Below are 19,696 nucleotides of genomic sequence, written 5' to 3'. Positions count from 1 at the left end.
TCTAAACAAAGTTTTGAATAAACACATTACTCCTTCGGACATTTTTTTCTTGCATAGCAGTTAGCTGAAGTGCTAAGCTAATGTTAGCAAATGAACTCTCGGTTTTTATATGACTTGTTGATGATTTGGCTCATAGCAAAACAAAACGTTATAAAGTTGTTCTACTTAGTGAATATGGATGGATGAATGGTTGGATGGATGGATGTGTCATCTCTTTTCCTCAAAATAAATACGTGCAGTTTTCAGTAAACACGTTTACTGAAAGATGTAGCAAATTTTTAACGCAGAGCAGTTAGCTGAAATGCTACGCTAACATTATCTTATTACATGCTAGCTTTAATGTGACTGTAGCTGCGTTTCCTTTACAAAATGTTGTCAAAATTCCATTATTGTTGAAATAAAATGCAATTTTGCAGTTGTGGTGTTTCCACTAAATAAGAAACACAATTAAAATTGCACTTGAATAAGTTTGTTCATGTGATTAATAATTCAAAACATGTCATGCCATCACTGATCATCCCACTTCCTGTCGTCTTCTTTGTCTTTTCTGTAACAAGTCAGATAATGGATGTTTAGTTGTTTAAGAAAACATATAAAAAGTTACTGTAAGTGAAATTGGTTTGGTATTGGACAGAAATTAAGCAAAAACTCAGCTAGAGTCCAAAAGAAACCATTGAAAATTGTACAAAAAATGTAATCTAAAAACTATTTACATGAAATGGTAACAGAAAAGTGTGGCAGGTGAATGAAAGCATATTGTTGGTGTGAAGTGATTTCAGACTGTTTTTGTGTTTCAGGCAGGGTCTGGTGGGCCAGCAGGCCCGAGACGCTCTGCTGCTCATCATGTCTCTGTCGGCCTCGGAGCCTCGAGTCGCTCAGCACATCGCAGAAAACACATACTTCTGTCCTGTAAGAGTTCACACAAACACACACAGACAAGAACGTAATTATATAAAAATCCTTCAGCACTGATACTGTAAGTCCTTGATGGTTCATGTCAAGGCAACAGCAAAATGTTTCACGGCCATTTCTGCCAAAATAATCTCAGGCATTCCCATCAAATTAGATCAGCCAAATGTTTCAGACTGAAGATACTAATTTATCCTTCACACCTGTTAGAAAAGAACTAAAAAATAAAAGTGAACTGAATGCTTAAGATTTGAGTAAAATAGTCCTTTTTTCTTGCTTTTTTTTAGATCAAAAATCTCACTAGCAGATTGTTATTGGTGATTATTCAACAGATTTTCATGAATCAAACGGCTGTTCAAATGAATGGAGGGTGTTGCATGAGCTTTTCCCACATTCATCTCCCCTCTGCATTGTAATCTCATTATCACGAGTTATGTAATAAACTAATGAGCTCGTAATGCCTCCTCAGAGACTGAATGTGTACGGAGAGGGAGAAGAAAACCTGAGCCGACTAATGGGAACTAATGAGGGAAATCCAAGAACGAGTGACAGCAAAATAAGAAAAAAATAGACTGAGGCTTGGGACATTAAAAGTTATGATAGGTCTATGGTCTATACAAAACATGTTCATTACATTATTTTGCACAAAATCATTCTTAGGTAATGAGATTTCGTTTCAGAATTAGCTGTTTCATGATGACTTTAAATTCAACGTTTACATTCGCACATGAAAATGGCTGCAAACAGGTGAGCAATTATACAACCATACATCTTTGAAAAGCAGAAGTAGAGCCTCCTGCACAACCAACAAGAATGCAGCATGTGGTTTCTGGATGGTAAGTCGGCAACAAAGTTCTTGTCTTTTCCAGCAGCCATTGTACGGTACAGCGCAGATAGCGGTAAAACTAGCTGACCAAATGTGCTGGAGTTCCGCTTGGTTGCTAGGTAACAGTTCAGTTCTGAAAGGCTTAGTAAGAATATGAACATTCAGGATGAATTCATTTAACTTTGTGACCATAAGACAATAAGAGAAGTTTCATAAAAGTGAACAAACTAAAATAAATGAATCAGAGGTAACTGAGTCAGCCATGTTGGCTCCTTGGCCACCAGTTTGTATTTTGGCCTTTTGTTTAAGGAGAAAAAAGAGACTTTGAGGGTTTTTACATGAAACCAGTTCAAGCTGCTCTGCATGTGCCACCTGTGAGCGTGTCGGAGTTTTCCAGCTTTAAGCCCATGTGACCACACTCTGACCTCAATCTGTTTGAAGAGAGCAGATTAGTAAATCAGCCAGGGATTGGGCCAGCAGGGATTAACAAGGCTGCACATGATTGGACGGCTGCCTGATTTTTAGCAAGACTCCAGATTGCAGCTGTTTACCCCGATGATGATGTTGATGATGTTTAGACTCATATGGATGATTAATCTTTCTTTTCTTCTTTTCTCTCTCTTTTTTAGCTATCCTTCATTTGTGTTAGTAAAATATAAAATCTTTGATAAATGTTTTGGCTTGTTTATAAATATAGACAAGTAGAAGTCTAGGCATTATTTTGACATTAAAAAGTTAACCAAGAATCAAAATTAGCCAATCAAAATCTTTAGTTCTCGTTAGAGGAAGGATGTCCAAAGTGTGGCCCGGGGGCCATTGGTGGCCCTCTGAATGTTTTTTGTGTGGTCCAAAACCAGATTAACAATTTTTAATTATCTTTTAGGGTGACATATTTTACTAATCTTAATCTTAAAATAGTTTTAAGACATATTTAATATAACAAACTTATTACTTATTGAACTGGTTTTGCACTCATCTCAATTTTGTGGTTTTATGAGACCAGAAACATCCAACAGCTGTAAGAAAACAAACTGTCAACCTGCTGGAACAGTTTATAGAATCTGAATAATCTATAATATTAATACATAATCTATTAATATCGATCATTTGAATTAGGAAAGTTCAAAAAGTGAAACTCACATTCAGTCATAGTCAATTAATTAGAAAATATGTTGTGATAAATCTTTTAACCTTTTAAAAATTAATTTTAAACAGGAAAACATATTTTTATAAAGGACGCAGTTTGTTTGTTAGTTACTTTTTATAAGCTGTTAGCAGAAAATAATAGTGATTAAGAAAAATAAAAGCATTAAAACATCCATCTTTGTTTAATTTATCTATATGATGGGTTTAGTTGGAGTTAATAAAATGAAAGACCATTTTATTTATATTCAAATTTCTTGAATGGGTTTATTTTAAATAGGTTCATTACATTTAGTATGAATTATTTCAAGCCTTTATTTGTTGTAAATGTTTTACAGTTAATAAAAACCTCATATTCAGGATCTCAGAAAATTTGAATATTGTGATTTTCTCCAGGTGAAGCAGCTTTAGAAAGCTAAGAGAGCTTTTTCCTGCTTCTCAGGATACTTTATATCAAAAGCTGAAGGATAATTTGAGTGTTTATTTATAATTTTCCCTAAAAAGTCGAATGTATTCCCTTAAGTATCTTTTCCAGCCATCAGTTTTTACCTTCAATCTGCCCTAAATCTCTGCTAATCTGCTCAGGAGTTTAATCTGCATGAAAGCCTCTGTGTGTGTTTTTGTGATTCTGTTTGTTTTACCTGAAAATACTGACAGACCACAAATAAACAGAAACACCAGCATACAGTAAAGTCTCTTCAGGATTTTATTTGTTAACTGCATCCCACTGGTTGATGTTTCTGCAGCTAAATGAGAGTCTGGAGGAGAAGAAACTTAGTTTTATTTACGCTTCAGACCCTAGAGGTTTGATTTATAAATGCTGAAGGTTTCAGGCTTTTCATTCAGTTTGTAACGTTTCTGCATGTCTGAATTTTCCTGTTTTTGTGTTTCTGCAGGTTCTGGCCACTGGTCTGTCTGGTCTGTACTCGTCTCTTCCAGCCAGGTTGCAGGTTTACAGTGAAGACTGGCACAGCCTGGAGTCTGCAGACTGGCAGCAGGTGAGTCTGTTATTAGACAGGTTCAGCTCAACCTGACCTCTGTGTGGTAAAGAATAAACTAATACAGAAGCACAACTGCAACTAACCACTATTAAGTAATTGACGATGGGGTAAAATCTGCAGAATAATTTAATTTTTAGTAATGAAGTAAGTTCAATGACGGTAAAGACAATCTACTCAAAAGTTTGGAAGTTTCTTCAATGATGGAGCAAAATAGTTGGATTAATTGAGAGAAATTCCCAAAAATATCTTATGATGTGTAATATAGTGAGATTATTTAGCTATAACAAAATGTGTGAATAATTGAATATTATTTTGTGTGAGCAGGTTCCAGCTCTTGTTCATTTCCTGCACTCACTGGACTTCTGCAGTGCTGTCACCAAGGTGAAAACCAGAACTAAAACACTCAAATATTCAGATATACACAACACATCATAAGCCTAAATCGCTTCATATCCAGTTTGAGCTCATATTTTCTGTTTGTCCCCAGACGTTTGGGTTTTATAATCTGCTTTATGATATAAAACCAGGTCATACTTCGTCTGTCCCTCTTCCTCAGGTGGCCCATCCCTCCATCCGCTCCCAGTTGCTGAGTTACATCTACAACGGATTCCTCGTTCCTGTTCTCGCTCCTGCTCTGCACAAGGTAACAACATCTAGACAAGGAAATTACAGCAAAAAAGTACTAATTAATTTCACAACCGAAGGGCTGATTACTATGGAAGAGGATTAGGGCCACTTAAAAAATATATATTTTGACTTTAAGCCCAGAATTTGGGCAGAATTGAAATTCTGAGATTAAAGTCAGAACTCTGTGAAAAAGGTAAAAATACTGAGAAAAAGAAATTTGAGGAGAAAATGTCATAATTCTGAAAGAAATCTGAATTTTAGACATTTTTTGGTGGCCCTAATATTCTTCCATAGATTACCGTTTCTGCACACTTTGCACATTTACTGTGTAAATGCTGGGGACGTCTTTGCTTGGCCCAAACGACAAACAATGTTAAAAAAAGAGCAGAAAATGTGTTTAGAAAATACAAGAAGTATAGATATTTCATTCTGTCTTTCATTTGCATGTTGGCAGAAAGAAATGTCTTCTGGCATCCAAGTCAAAATTGTCTTCTTGTTCGATAGCTGACTTTTCTTTTTATTGCACTTGGATTCAAACTTTGAGGGTTTAGACAAATGGCAGCAAAGAAGGTTTATGACTCTAACATGTTTTCACCACTAGAGGGCGCACAGCAGACGGCAGGAGTAATGAAACAGCATCTTATATGTCTAAAACAGTTCCTTTTTTTGATTTCTGAAGTTTTCTTTATGTTTTTGTTTGACTGGTGTCATCAACATTGTTCCCTTTACTAATCCAGAGAAATGAAACGTCTCTCTACTGTGTCTCCAGGTTATCAAGCATATTAAATTAAATTTAAATCAAACACAGCTGTTTGTCCCTGTGGTCAGTTTGATGATGGATATATTTGTCCGTCTCCTCTCGCCTGTTTGTTGTGCATTTAGCTGACCGTGGAGGAAGTGATGACCACCACTGCGTACCTGGATCTGTTCCTGCGCTCCATCTCTGAGCCCGCCCTCCTGCAGAACTTCCTGTCCTTCATCCTGCTGCATCGTCATGACAACGTTCACATCCTGGACACGCTGGTCAGCAGGGTCAACACGCCGTTCCAGGTAACACACTCAGTTACCACTTCACATCACCCATTTCTCATGCTCTGTTTCTGACTAGAGCTGCAACTAATGATTAGTTTAATTTTCTTCCTCTAAAATGCAAAATTTATGGATTTGTTTTTGTGCAGTTTTTCATTTAATGCTCTGATTGTGTTATTATTTTAGCCTTTTTTGAGTCTGTATAGTCCAGTTAACGATTCATCATTTACTAAATTGATTGAGGATTATTTTTAATTAATCCGATTAATCGTTTGAGACCTGTTTCTGTTTGCTTTCAGTTAGGAACTGTGTCTCTGGCTCTGTTCAGGACTCTGATTGGTCTCTTCTGCGAAGACGTTATGCTGCAGCTGGTGTTCAGGTCAGTCTGAAAGGCCCACACAGGCAGCCATTACTGTCTTTGTTCATTTAAACATGTTAAAAATAGAAGTTTTCAACTAGTTGTAGAGCAGACGTTCTCCTAATTGGCCACAGGGGGCAATAATGAGCAGGCTGGCTGTTCCACTATGCATCCTTAAAAAGTCTTTAAGGCCTTAAATGTCTTAAATTTATTAAACAAATTAACTTGGTCTTAAATACTGTGACCCAGGTTAAGGTTAAGGTTAGTAGCAATTAGCTTCAAACTACTTTTCTCGCCTTACCAGCTACTTTTTCTCTTCGCTAGCTACCTTTACACCCAGCTAGCTTCCTTTTTCCTCGCTAGCTACTTGGTTTGCCTCACATGCTACCTTTTTTGCCTTGCTAACTCCCTTTTTCATTTTGCTAGCTAGCTTTTTTGTCTCAACCATGAGCAGAAAGCTGGGTTCACAGTTTTTGCTATGCTTGATTGTAATGCAGCAAGTTCCCCCAGAAACATCCCCTATAGTTTTAAATAAATTTAATTGGTGGCATAAAAAAGTCTTGAATTTGTCTCACTGAAACCAGCAGATATGCTGTGTTTTCTCCTCAGGTATCTGATCCCCTGTAGCCACCTGAGCAGGAAGCAGCGCTGCTCCCTGAACCAGAGAGACTGCTACTCCTCCAGCGCCGCCTCCTTCCTGCTCCTCCTGCCCTCCTGGTGCCCCATGTACCTCAACAACAGGCACTCCCTCTCAGAGCACATCCACTGGCCTAAAGCAGCAGGTTGGTGTAGATTTAAAACATGAAACATGAAGAAAAACCTTCTAGGAAAGCGATATACTGACTGTGATTCTGTGTTTGTGTCAGATCTGTCGGTTTCAGACAGCGTTGGCTACAGCAGAGGCTCAGACTTCCTGATGGACGTTAACTACGTCCATTACCTCTGCGACGCCCGCCAGGCGATCTCCATTTCCTCCAGGTTAGTTTGTCTGACCTGCTTCTGAATGTGACTGAAAATAGAAAACTAAAGAGCAGTGGTTTGGATTTTTATTTAAAAAACAAACAAACAAACAAACACAAACTTAAAATTACATTTTCTTTGTTGGCTCCTTAATCTGCACTTCATCAGGACAAAAAAAGCAGTAAAATAATGTTTAAAGAGATTTTTAAAGTAGAAAAGTAGATTTCCTTTCATTTTTAACAGAAATAAAACACAGATTATTTATAAAAATGTGACAAAATAGTATATTAGCTTCACTTTGCAAGACTGCAACACTTTAGCTGACCAGTTATGGTCAAGCAGAATCTTGTGCAAAAACTGAAAAATATAGTTTTTAAGTGCCATCTGCTGGACAGATGTTGCCATTACATTTATTACAATGTAAAGATGAAGCAGGGAAAGAAAATCTAAGGAGTGTTTTTTATAATCTGTACATATAAACAAATTTACTGCTGTGTTAGATTAGCTAATAGCAACTGTAGCTAATCTGCCACAGCGATCACTTATTAATAATCCCAAACTAAAGTCCAAGCCTAAAAACATAAAACTGCAACAGACTGAATGTTCTGTTTTTTCTTGTGGGAAATGTTTGAGTGTTTCTTTGTGTTGAATCCGATAGAGTAGCGTTGTTGTCAGTTGCTATGGCAATGAGTCTGTGTAGCGTAGCCGACGGAGAGAGCGAGAAAAAAGTGATTTTGAGTTGTTCTTTAACGGTTTTTCTGCGTTATTTTTCTCTTTTCTGTGTCGCGTAGCACTAGATTAATAATATTTGCATCTCCAGGTTTTATTTTATTAATGGAGTTGTTCTACTACGGCAATGCCGTCCAACATTGTGTAAGCAATAACATGCAACGTGTCCATATTATCAATATTTAAAAGGCAGAAGCAAAATGATTTTCCAGAACTGATTAAGGGAAAGTGTTGGAGTATTTTATGCATCCAGTGTGTTTTGTCTCTAGAGCCTGCAGGTTTTGGTCGGCGGCGTACGACGGCTTCGACCCGCCGCCTCAGGAGTACCGCTCCGACACGCCAGGAGACGATCTGGAGGACGAGGACGAATTCATTCAGCGGACAAAGAGCGACTCCATCTGCTCTCTGGTCGTCCTTCGCCCTCTGTCTGCCCTCTCCCCTACGCCGTCGTCCTCGGATACCGTCTCCACTAGCAACCTGGCGGGCAGGGCCAGCTCCGCCATGGAGATGGAGTGGGACGACATCTTCGCAGAGGAGGATCTCTCTTCCTCGTCAGCCATCTTTAATGTATCGAACGGCTTTGTGGAGTCAGACGGATGCAGTTTTTCACCCGTTCCTCCACCACCGCTTCCCCCTCGCCACATCCAGGAAATGAGGCTTACCGCCACCAAGCTGGTGCGCGGCGCCTACGTAGAGGAGTCTGAGTTTCAGGACGACGTCATCGTCTATGATCTGGTCGCTCAGAAGGACACAACGACGGCTCTGTTTGAGCGGATCAAGGCGGCGAACCGACAGTCGCGTGAAAGCTTCTCGAAATCAGGCAGGACGGTGATGGAGACGGTTAACAGCATCATGTCGACAAGGAGGAGGAGCGAGGATGGAGGGAAAGAGGAAGGGAGGAAAAGTGTAGAATGTGACAGATCAGCGAGGAGGAAAAGCGAGGGATTCGGCACGAAGGAAAAGGAAGATGGAGAGCTGCATGTTGTACTGAATGGTTTTGATGTAAAGAATCTCATCATCAGTGAATTTGATGATTCTGATCAAGAAACTGAGTCTTTTGAACAAAACTGCATCCAGAATGACATCCCAGCTTTTAACGGTCACAACCAGCCAACGCATGAAACCGGCGTCACTCCTTCTCCAGAGACAAACAATCTCACAAACGGACATTTAGAACCAGAGCCGCTTCGAATTTCAACAACAAACACCCAAAACTCAATCCCTCCCGCAAACCGGATCTCCAAGAACGACTTCCTGTCCCAGTACTACGAACTCATGCTCTCTTTAGGGGTGGAGCCAGACGGTGATGACATCACAGACGACGTCGGTACTTTCAGGAGGCGTGTCCGAGCGCTGAGGCAAAAACTGGCAGAGGAGGAGGAGCAGCTCGTCTCTGAGTTTGGGTTTAGCTCCTCGTGGGATGAAGCAGAGCAGGAAGGAGAGGTGGAAGCCATGGAGGAGGAAGAGGAGGAGGAGGAGGAGGAAGAGAAGAGCGGCAACATGCGAGGAGGTCCATTTACAGGTTTGTGTTTGCAAGATGGGAATTGAAGGCTAATGTAATAAAAGTAACATAAACTTAACATAGGAACAATTTTTTTTGTTATCGTTTCTGTAGCACTTTGAAGTTTCAACCTGTTTTTAAAAGTAACATGTAAATAAATTTAACACTGACGTTGCTACCTGCACACACTGACGCCACTTTACTCCTGCTGCCCAATTTGACTCTTTGATATCCTCCATGGAGGCTTATTATACGTTTACACAGCAGGTCTTCATGCTAATTTCTGATTTTTTTCTTGTAATATGATTTTCTTTTGCTTTGTTATTCATTCTCTAACTAAATATAAATGCAATGAGACTTTTGTGTGAAGTGAAGAAGAATGTAGACGTCGCACAGCAGTGCAGTGCATAATGGATGCAGTTTAAAGTTATTCAGTAAAGCGAGGGATGCTAATAAAACAAATGCACAACTAATTGCAAAAACATTTTCTTTAGGATTGATCGCAATTTCTCTAGAGAAAGTGTGTTTGGATGCGCAGTCACTGGTGTCGATTCTAATGCAAATGTCTTAGCACACTTAAAATAAGACAAAACTAACTTATAATAACTCTTTAGAAAAACATAGAACTGTAGGAGCTTGTTTTAAGCCATTAATTCCTTAATATTGAGGAAAAAGCGCTAGTTACAGTGGTAGATTATTTCACTTATAACATGGGAAAAATGTCTTGTTATAAATTAAAATGATCTACCACTGTAACTAGCACTTTTTCTGCAATTTTAAGAAGTTATTGACTTAAAACAAGCTCTTATACACTGCTGAAAAGTTGTGGTGTACTTAGATATTTTCAGTTGAAACTTGACCAAAAATACTTGGTAAGATTTTGTGTTTTTGCAGTGCAGAACCAGAAGTGGTGAGATTGTGATGCAGTGGAACAAAGTTTCTTTATTATTTCATAATTATGATTTTTGTTCAGCCATTCTTTCCGTCCAGATTTACTACATTCCCTCGGTTTTCTCTTGACCTGTAATCTCCGACCACACCAGGTCCGTTCATCAGCGTCTTGTTGTCCCGACTGGAGAACCTTCTGGAAAACTCCATCGCCGTCAACCTGCTGGTGACGGGGATCCTGGCCCAGCTGGCATCGTACCCGCAACCTCTGTTGAGGTCCTTCCTGCTCAGCACGGAAACACACGACCAGCACAGCGTACGGACGTTATACCAGGTAGCACCAGCGCACCGGGTTCATGTTTCTGAAACAGTTCCAGACTCCAGCGCCGTATAAACCGTGTCTGCAGGTGTTGGTGTCGGTGCACGCTCAGATCGAGCGCTACGTGGAGAACAGACCTGAATATCCCGCTCTGGTCACCCAGGCCTGGAGGTTCCTGTTGGCTAAAGACCAGGATGGAAAATTTAGAGGTTAGGAAACACAATCAAACGTCAGAACAGACATACACAGGTTGAAAAACACTCAGTTACTCTGCATTGCCAAAAGTATCGGTCCATTTGCCTTTACACACAAATAAATTTAAACTTACAGTCTAGAACAAACTTAGAAAGTACCATCTGCTTAACAACCCAGAACAAGAATCAAACATGGAGAACCAACATTTAGCTTTATATTGTACTAATGTTGAACTCAACCCAGAACAACTAAAACCAACATTTAATTTGATCAGAACAAGAATCCAGAGAAAACATATTAATTTATAAATTATGAACAGTTTATTCTTATCAAACATGGAGAGTCAGTAATTAGTTTTATTGTTTCCTTTCTTATGTTTTGCTGTTTTCTTTGCATTTCCTTCTAATTCATGCAAAGCACTTTGAACTGCCTTGTTGCTGAAAATATGATATATAAATAAAATTACCTTACCATTATCCCATGTGGATAATTTGGCTTTAATATGACCTTGACCCAATGGCAGCCTAGGAAGGCTGTGGACAGTTTTAGCAACAGGAATATTTGATCATTCAAGAAAACATTGATTGTTCCTAAAACACAGGAATGTGATTTTAAGAATTTTATTTGAAATATTTAACCAAACACATTCTGAAAACATTTTGAACAAGTCCTCATTCCTTTATAATTTCCCTTTCAAGCACCCATGTCATCTTTCAGACTAGTCTTAAACTGTTTTTCTTTTGACATTGTCTGAATTTGTCTCATTTTTAGTCCATAACCTGCCCCGTTTTCAGAGGAATGTTTTAGTTAGTTAATTCTTTTAATTCTGACCTATAAATCACTGAATCATGAAACAAATGCTAAGCCAATTAGGGTTTATTACAGATATTTTTAATAAAATATCTGTAATAAAAGATAAGGTATAATTAGTAAAATTTGAAAAAAAAAACTATAATAAATTTGAGTGACAGAGGAACTTAAGCAGTGATGATGTAAAATTCTGATAAAAACCTTAATTCTTGTGAAGTTAATAATTCTTGAACATTGATTAAAAAATACTAGTTTCACTTAAAACATGGGAAAAATGTATTATTAGTGAAATAATCTGCCAGTGAAACTAGGACTTATTCAGTTTTATAGTCTCATATTTTCTCGAACCTTTTCTCTCAGAAGCGCTCCAGTCTAAGGGCGGAGACATCATCCTGGATCCGTCTCGACCCAACGGCTCGGTGAGGAACGCCCTGCCGTTGCCCCCCCTCAGCGTCTTGCCTCCCTGCCCCGCCGTCCCCCCTCAAGCCAAGAGCCGAGTGTTCGCCATCGTCCTGTTCGCCGAGTTCCTGAAGGAGCTGGCGGCCATCGCTCAGGAGCACAGCGTGGCGCTGGACTGCCGTTCAGAGGAATGATGCAGTGATCAATAGCAGAAGACTTCATCACAAATCAACCTGCTGGTTTATGCAACTTATCTGGACAATTTCAAAAGATTTTACTGTAAATCTGCATGTGAACTGTTTTTTTCTGCCTGACAGCACTTGAAAATGTTTCCCCATGTGAAGATAGATTATATTTATAAAATGTTTGGATGGAGATTATTTTGAAGATGATTGACATTAAATTTTGTATCAATTTGTGGAAAATTTGAGTTTCTGTGCTTTCTTGAATCTTTGCATGAAATTATTTACAACAAATTTCCTGCGCCCCTAACGTTGGAATTTAACTTTAAAAATACACAAATAAAAGTGGGGAAAAAAACTATTTATCTTAAATATTAAGATTCAACTTAATATATGGAAAATGTGCTTTAATTTTAAAAATAATTTTAAACCCAACGGGGTTGAGCTGCTTTGTGCAGTCAGCTCAGACTGTTGAGGTGATAAACTGGAGCTGAACCTGTTTAAAGACATCAATCAAACGTAATTTACAGAGATATATGGTCCATAATAAACAAAAACAGAACTACAAAAAGTTTCAATAAATAAATAATAAAAGTCTATTGTTACAATTAGTTGTAACATTAGAGTTTATTTGCTTAATATTTATTTTAGATGTAAAAACATTACAGTAGTACCGTAGGCTGTTTATACATGTTAATAAAATACCGTTTACTCTGCAATGCATTCTGGGTAAATGGCGTACGCTAGGTCGGATTGAGCTCGCTAGCTCCGTCCAGCCAAACAGCGATAAGTAACGTCTTCAAGCCTTTTTCATTTGAACCGGAACGTGTTGAAAACGACGGGAATTCAGAAAACACAAGAGGTGATGAAGATGAGAAGGACCAAACGGAGGAAGAGGAAGAGTTGCTGCTGCTAACGCTAACTTCAGCTTCATGAATGAAACAATGAATGACACGTACCTCTGGTCAGACTGCGTGATCCGGTAAGTGGTTCTGCAAGTAGCTCTGTGTCCGGTCCGGTAGCAGCTGTTTAGGGTCCAAGGTTTCATACCGGCGGAAGTAGCATTAGCTCTGTTAGCATCTAAAGGAGTTCCCAACACTGCGTGTCTGATTTTTTCTACCAGCGTCTTTCCCTCGCTAGGTGGCGGGGTTTAGGATCTCTGTGGATAAAAACGGTTGGCACCGCATTTATTTGTTTTTTAGCTTGTGAAGGTAACGACCACATGTTAGAGCCTTGTTTAGTTCTGCTCGTAGAAATGAGTCAAAGTCTTCTGGTTGGTAATGCCACACTGCGTCACTATTTGCTGTAATTTAATAAAAATAAATAGTGAGGTGAGACTGAACCGCTTCCCACATAAGAAAAAAGCAGTGGGAGAGAACTGAACACACTCAACATTACCTAAAATTAAACCAAACGCATTATGATAAACAACAACTCAGGTAAAGTTAGACTTCCTGTGTTTTTTTTTTTTGTTTTTTTTTTGCCTTCCTGTGTTTACTCTGCAGATTCCAGTGCAGAACGTGTCATCAACCCAGAATGCATTGCGCAGGTGAACAATATAACAAAATATATACATTTTTGAAGTAATTATGAGTTTTGACGTATCACAAACTTCAATTTTTTGTTAATATTAAAGTTACAACATATTTAGGTCAGGAAAACGTGCTATTTGATAAGCTTATCATTAATGCTGCATGTTGAAATGATGCGGCAGAAAGCTTGGTTTCCTAAAAGTCTCTACCCTTAGAAACATGATAAACAGGCAGGAAGTCATGCTGTTGTTGCTTAAGATAAAAAGTTTATCTAATATTTTATGTGGTAATATCTGAATGTAAAATTTCTTCCAGTTCTTGCAAAAGTTTAACTGAGGGAATAAATTATGAAAAGGCTGCTCGGCACAAAGCAAATGAGCAAAACCGCTTTTGCCTCATTGAGTTGCAAGGTGTGAAAAACAATGTCAGGAGAAGAAAAGTCTCATAAAAAATCACCTAAACAATGATAACAGTAAAACAAGTAGCAGCCTTTGAAGGTTTTCTCTTTTGATTTTGTGAAATTGGAAATTTACGGTGTAAATGTGTCGGTTGCACAAGCATATCGTACACGGCGACACTTTGACAGAAAAAACCCAAAAGATCTTAAGGTTATATTGAACTGTGATGTTGAAATGGAGGGGACATTTTACTTCTGTTTGTTCAGAAACCTCCTAACCAACTAATAAACAAACTTTATTATCTGCTGAGATATATTTGTGATCTAACTGAACTCAAACATCGAGAAAAGCTGAAACTTGTAACTATGGCAACACAACAAACAGTGAAGATTAGTCGTTGCACTTTCAAAAATAAACTTACAGATTGGAAATCTTTTCGTTTATTTTTGCTTCACAATGACAAAATTATAATTGTCCTTATAAACTTAACTAAATCCCTCGCCAACCAACTGCAGCTATTTTTACAGGATGATGTTGCTATAAATGTCATCATGTTAGTCACTGTGCCTGAGTTAGCTTGAGAGATTTGTGTGGGTAGATATGAAATAGCAACCGCAGTGACAACATCCAAGATACTGGATTTCCTAACCAACTCAATTTGGCAATATGATCTCATAACAAGATGGTTGCTATGGCAATGAGACCATGTATGCCAATCGGTGTGTAATTTCTCCAGAGGAAAATCAAGCTAGGGAAGAACATGGATGTTGAAATATGATCTATTATACTTCCTTGAACAAGTTACGATAGATCTGTGGTCTAAATAAAACATGTTCCTTATGAAATCATTCTTAGATAATCAGATTTTAGTCCTCATCTCCTTTCAGAATGAGCTCTTTTAGGGCCTCTTGTCACATTAAATTCATATAGGTTACTGCTGGCCACGCTGCCAACTCAACGTTTACACTCACATGCGAAAATATCTGCAAACAGATGCGCAATCATACAACCATACATCTTTGAAAAGCAGAAGTAGTGCCTCCTTCACAGCCAAAAAGAATGCAGCAGATGGTTTCTGGATAGTAAGTCAACAACTAAACACTTGTCTTTTCCAGCAGCCATTGTACAGCGCATACAGCAGCAAAACCAGCTGACCAAACATGCAGGAACTCTCCTTCAGTTGCTAGGTAATGGGCTGGAATAGGCTGGGGTTGCTAGGTAACGGGTTGGGCTTAGCTGGGGTTGTGACGTTAGAAATCAATGCCACATTAAGATAAAAGTCGAAGCCTGTGCTTTTTCCTGGCGAAGTCATTTTTGTCCAATTATTGGTATCCATGTGAATTTGGTTGCAAGGTGTAGCTCACCTGCAAAAAGTACAATGTGAAAGTAAAACACACCAAATGAAAATCAGTCTGCATTTGGTCCAGACCAAACAAGAGGACCAAATGGCTGGCCTGGCATGGATACACCCTAAGACTGATCAGTCAGAAAGGAAATGTCTTTTTTAGTGAAAGTAGAGTTTTAGAAGGAAAAGTGTACTTCTCACGTAATACATGAGTGCTGCTGCAGATCTGAGTCTGATAGATTAAAACACCATTGTTTTGCTGTTTGCTTTGGTGGTTTGATGGTTTTCTTGGATGAGTTTTCTGGTTATTTCCGCTCATTTTGGGTTGCAGTGGGGCGATTTGGCCCAGGCAGTTTAGACCAACATTTTCTGCTAGAAGCAGTAGATGGGCCGTCTTTTTCACTCAAAGTATATTTATATTTAAATATGAAATTTTTCTCTGTTCCTGTGGTAACATTTATACTCGGTATCTTACACGTATTTGCTCTACTTGAGCGGAAAGCAGAACATCACGGATGAGATAATGCTGATTAAGACCCAAAACCATCTGATTAGGAAGGAAGGCGAAGTTCAGTGTTAGAAACCCGTTCCTCTTTCTCTCCGGCTCTCTGTGCCTGGAACATATTTGTGGACATAGTTATTCGATGCAACTTTCAGTTCTTGAAAGTAAAAAGTTGGTGAGATGTTGAATTTCTGAAGAAACAGTTTTATTAATGAAAAAACAACAGATACTGGTTGTTTGAAACAATACTTTGTTTAGATAAGTCCAGATTAAAAGAAACACAACAACACAAATCCCTTAATACACCACGGCTTATTTCACTTAGAACAAGACATTTTTCCCCACAATATATGTGAAATAATCAACTAGTGGAACTTTTTCATCAATATTAAGGAATTACTGACTTAAAACAAGCTGCTGAAAAGTTAGTTTAGTTGGTCCTTTTTCAAGTGTACTAAGATATTTGCATTAGGAACTAGACCAAAAACACAACTTCGTCTGATTAATGGTGAAATGCCACAAGAGGGAAGTTAGGGTGTGATTATCGTAAAAGACCAAAAAGAAAAGAACGTTTAGATGAGAGGTTATCTAAACCGCTAATTACTTACTTCAAACATTCATCTCCCGACTTACGCAAACATGCTTTTAGAATACCAGGCGTTACTCAAATAGCTTTTCTTGTACGAAGTTTTGTTCAAAGGGGAGTTATTATACAGAATCAACTTCTTTGAATATTATTTTATATTATTTCAAATGATAACCCAAAGCGCCGCCTTGGAGCTTCAGTCCTCTGTCGAGTTTTCGCCCCACAGAGCACACGGCTCCTCCAGACTAGTGGCAGCAGCAATTCACTCTGCATGTCTGAGCTCCTAAAAATATTTTCAAATGGTTGCATCATGGAGAAGCATTGCTGTGATGAGGGAACATGTAGGAGCTTTTTAAAGAGACAGAGGCCAATTTCAAAGCATCAGATACGGCGCTAAATCGAAGTCGAATTTCTTTTAAGTTATTTTTGACACATACAGAATTATTACAACAGCTGAAGGTAATATATAATTACCGTATTTTCCACACTATAAGGAGCACCTTCATTGAATGGCCTATTTTAAAACTTTTTTCATATATAAGGCGCATAGAATAGACGCTACAGTAGAGGCTGGGGTTAAGTTATGCATTCATTAGATGGAGCTGCGCTAAAGGGAATATCAACAAAATAGTCAGATAGGTCAGTCAAACTTTATTAATAGATTACAAACCAGCGTTCTGAAAACTCCGTTCATTCCCAAAATGAATGAACAGCTGTTTTATTATTTTCCCCGAGGTAAAGTCAGTGACGTGGTATTTTGGTGACACAGTTTATCTTTTAACTACAGCAAGGTGTAACATGTAGTGGAGGGGAACTTTTCCTCGATTCAATAAACACGTAAAAAACAGTCTGATACTGTTACGGTAAATCTAACGTTAGTGCAATCACAATATATATCCACTTCCGCACCATTGATTCGTTCATGTTAAATTCTCTGGCTGCTGCTCTGTTCCCATGTTCTATTGCGTGACTGATCGCCTTGAGCTTAAACTCTGCGTCGTAAGCGTGTCTCTTAATAGGAGCCATTTTGGGGTCTTTACACAAAACCCAGCGTGCACCGCGCGCTTCTTCTTCTACGGGGGAAATTAAGTCGGCGGCTGCTTACCGTAGTTGCGAGACCAGTTGTGGCTCAATATTGGTCCATATATAAGATTATAAGGCGCACTCTCGGCTTTTGAGAAAATTGAAGGTTTTTAGGTGCGCCTTATAGTGTGGAAAATACGGTACTTGATTGTGCTATGAAATGTCACTGCGTCTGGAAAATATGTAATACCCCTCTTTAAAGTCGTGGCCCTTGACCCTGAAGTCACCCAGATGAAGTCAGAGTTGACACACAGATGGATAAAACCTTAAAATCATGCACTGCTTTGTGCTCTCTATCAGGTAAAATACAATAAAATATCAGGCAGTAAAGTTTAAAAATTCAGGAAGTATAAAAGCTTCTGCACCTGAACATGTTTTGCAGTGAATCAGTCGGCTTCACTTTTCAATACAGTTGGATCAAGATGATGCACGTCGCTGATGAGGTCTTCACACTGTGGTTAGCTAGTTCCTGTATTGACGCTTGACTTCATCTGCTCCTTCTGAAATGCTCAATCACTCTTCATAAAGTCAGACAGCCGAGCGCTGCACCAGGTGCTAGCTGAACACGACAAGGAGAGGAGGAAGAGACGATGAAGGCGATGAAGGTTTTCCTGCTGATCTCAGCTCTCGGTGAGTCTCTTTCAGGTGTTTGAAAGTCTTTACTGCGTCTCGGTGGCACGTGCTTCACTCTTGTGGTACCGGGGGGGAAGGAGGGGGAGCTGAAAAGTGCCAGCTGCCGCTACTGTTACGGTGCGACTCCAAACTACATTGTAGAGTTAAAAATCGGAGGAAAATTAGTGACACAACTCAAATAAACCTCAAGTTTATGGAGAACAAGAAGGGAAATTGAGAACAACTTGTTTTTCTAACAGAAAATAGCTAAAAAGATGCTTTTTTAAATCATTATTTAGGACAGTGATGTCCAAAATCAGCAAATTAAAAGCACTCAAGGGCCACAGTTTACTTATTTATTTATTTTTTCACTTAAAAATGCAAAGTGGTTTTCTTGTTAATTCTTTTCTTTTTACCCGCTAAGCACCAAATTAACATGTAATATTTTGAATAAAATGGGATCTTAAAGCTGCACAGTTTCTGAAGTTGTTTGTCAAAATATCAATTTTAGTTTTTTGCCATCAACAAAAATGAGAACTCTGTCATTAACTGTGTGACTAAGTCTGTTTTGGTCTTAAATGTTGCTGGAGATTTGTGGCCCCACTTACTATGACATTAAAATAAAAGAAATAATAAATCAAAACATGCCTTAATAAAAGAGAACCCTCATTTTCTATTTAATATATAAATTTGTTATTAAAAATCTCATAAAATTGCGTCCAGGGGCCACAAAAACTACTCAAAGAGCCGCAAATGGCCCTCGGACCACACTTTGGACACCCCTGATTTAGAATAACTCGGTTTTTTTCATGTTGATGAGCTGATAATTCACATAAAGTGTCATAAAAAAGTATTTTCCACTTGCAAAATATAAACTCTAAAAGCCGTTTTAGATGCTGATTGGTTAAAAGAAAGAAGCCGATCTGACGCTATGATTCATGACTGGTTGCTGTCAAGATTTTACAATAACTATCAACGAGTGTTTTTGCGGATATCTGGAGAAATTTAGGTACGAATCATCTGCTTTTGTTCAGACTTTGACTAGGCCACTCAGAAGCTTCCTTTTGTTTGAGTCATTTGGACGTGTACCAACTGGATCATTGTGCCGAAACAAGCTAAACTTTGGGTTTTGTTCCAACAGTCACTGGATGTCGTTCAGAGCAGCCCAGAGCATGACACCACCACCACCATGTTTCATTCTAGGCATAATGCTCTTTTTCTAAAATGCAGTTAGTTTTATGTCAGATGTAACGTGGCACACACCACAATATTTTCTTCCACATGCATTTTGTTTCACTGTTGTTAGAAGCATAGCTTATTTTTAATCAATATTAAGGAATTATTTACTTAAAACAAGCTCCTGTATGTTGCTAAAAGTTACTGTAAGTTAGTTTTGTCTTATTTCAAATGTACTAAGACATTTGCACTGGAAAGTAGGCCACAAATACTTGATAAGATTGAGTGTTTTTGCAGTGTGGAGATCATCAAGATGTGTGTTGATAAATGTGAGTGTTTGTTTTTGGGTCAGCAGTGGTTCTGGCCTTGAAACTCTCCTATAAATGGTGTTTTTTGCTTAGTCTGTTCTCTATTGTTCATGAGCGCTGCCATTACCAGAGGCTAGAGAGGCCTGATGTGATCTAAATGTTTTTTTGGGTTACTCTTTGACATGTCAGGGGATTTCCGTCTCAGAAAACAATGTAATTTTGACAGATTAACACCAGATCCCTTGGTACAGACAATCAGAGTTCCCGACCTATAATTA

At 38.6% G+C, this 19,696-nt stretch overlaps 1 protein-coding gene across 1 annotated transcript in view; it reads left to right on the top strand.

Annotated features, from left to right (window-relative positions):
* Positions 1 to 19,696, top strand: part of LOC116733025 (protein FAM160A1-like) — a 35,528-nt gene that overhangs the window by 7,153 nt on the left and 8,679 nt on the right. Inside the window, exons 6-18 of the mRNA XM_032583668.1 lie at positions 798 to 909; positions 3,775 to 3,876; positions 4,204 to 4,260; positions 4,436 to 4,522; positions 5,389 to 5,556; positions 5,835 to 5,914; positions 6,503 to 6,675; positions 6,760 to 6,871; positions 7,852 to 9,104; positions 10,127 to 10,305; positions 10,379 to 10,499; positions 11,656 to 11,892; positions 14,834 to 14,838. Of these exons, the coding sequence (XP_032439559.1) occupies positions 798 to 909; positions 3,775 to 3,876; positions 4,204 to 4,260; positions 4,436 to 4,522; positions 5,389 to 5,556; positions 5,835 to 5,914; positions 6,503 to 6,675; positions 6,760 to 6,871; positions 7,852 to 9,104; positions 10,127 to 10,305; positions 10,379 to 10,499; positions 11,656 to 11,888 (2,677 nt within the window). The 3' untranslated portion in view covers positions 11,889 to 11,892; positions 14,834 to 14,838. The remainder of the gene's footprint in view (positions 1 to 797; positions 910 to 3,774; positions 3,877 to 4,203; positions 4,261 to 4,435; positions 4,523 to 5,388; positions 5,557 to 5,834; positions 5,915 to 6,502; positions 6,676 to 6,759; positions 6,872 to 7,851; positions 9,105 to 10,126; positions 10,306 to 10,378; positions 10,500 to 11,655; positions 11,893 to 14,833; positions 14,839 to 19,696) is intronic.

The sequence above is a fragment of the Xiphophorus hellerii genome, chromosome 14 (genome assembly GCF_003331165.1).
Source record: "Xiphophorus hellerii strain 12219 chromosome 14, Xiphophorus_hellerii-4.1, whole genome shotgun sequence".
NCBI lineage: Eukaryota > Metazoa > Chordata > Actinopteri > Cyprinodontiformes > Poeciliidae > Xiphophorus > Xiphophorus hellerii.
Note: the sequence above shows the minus strand (reverse complement) of the source record. Positions and strands in the feature narration are given on the sequence as shown.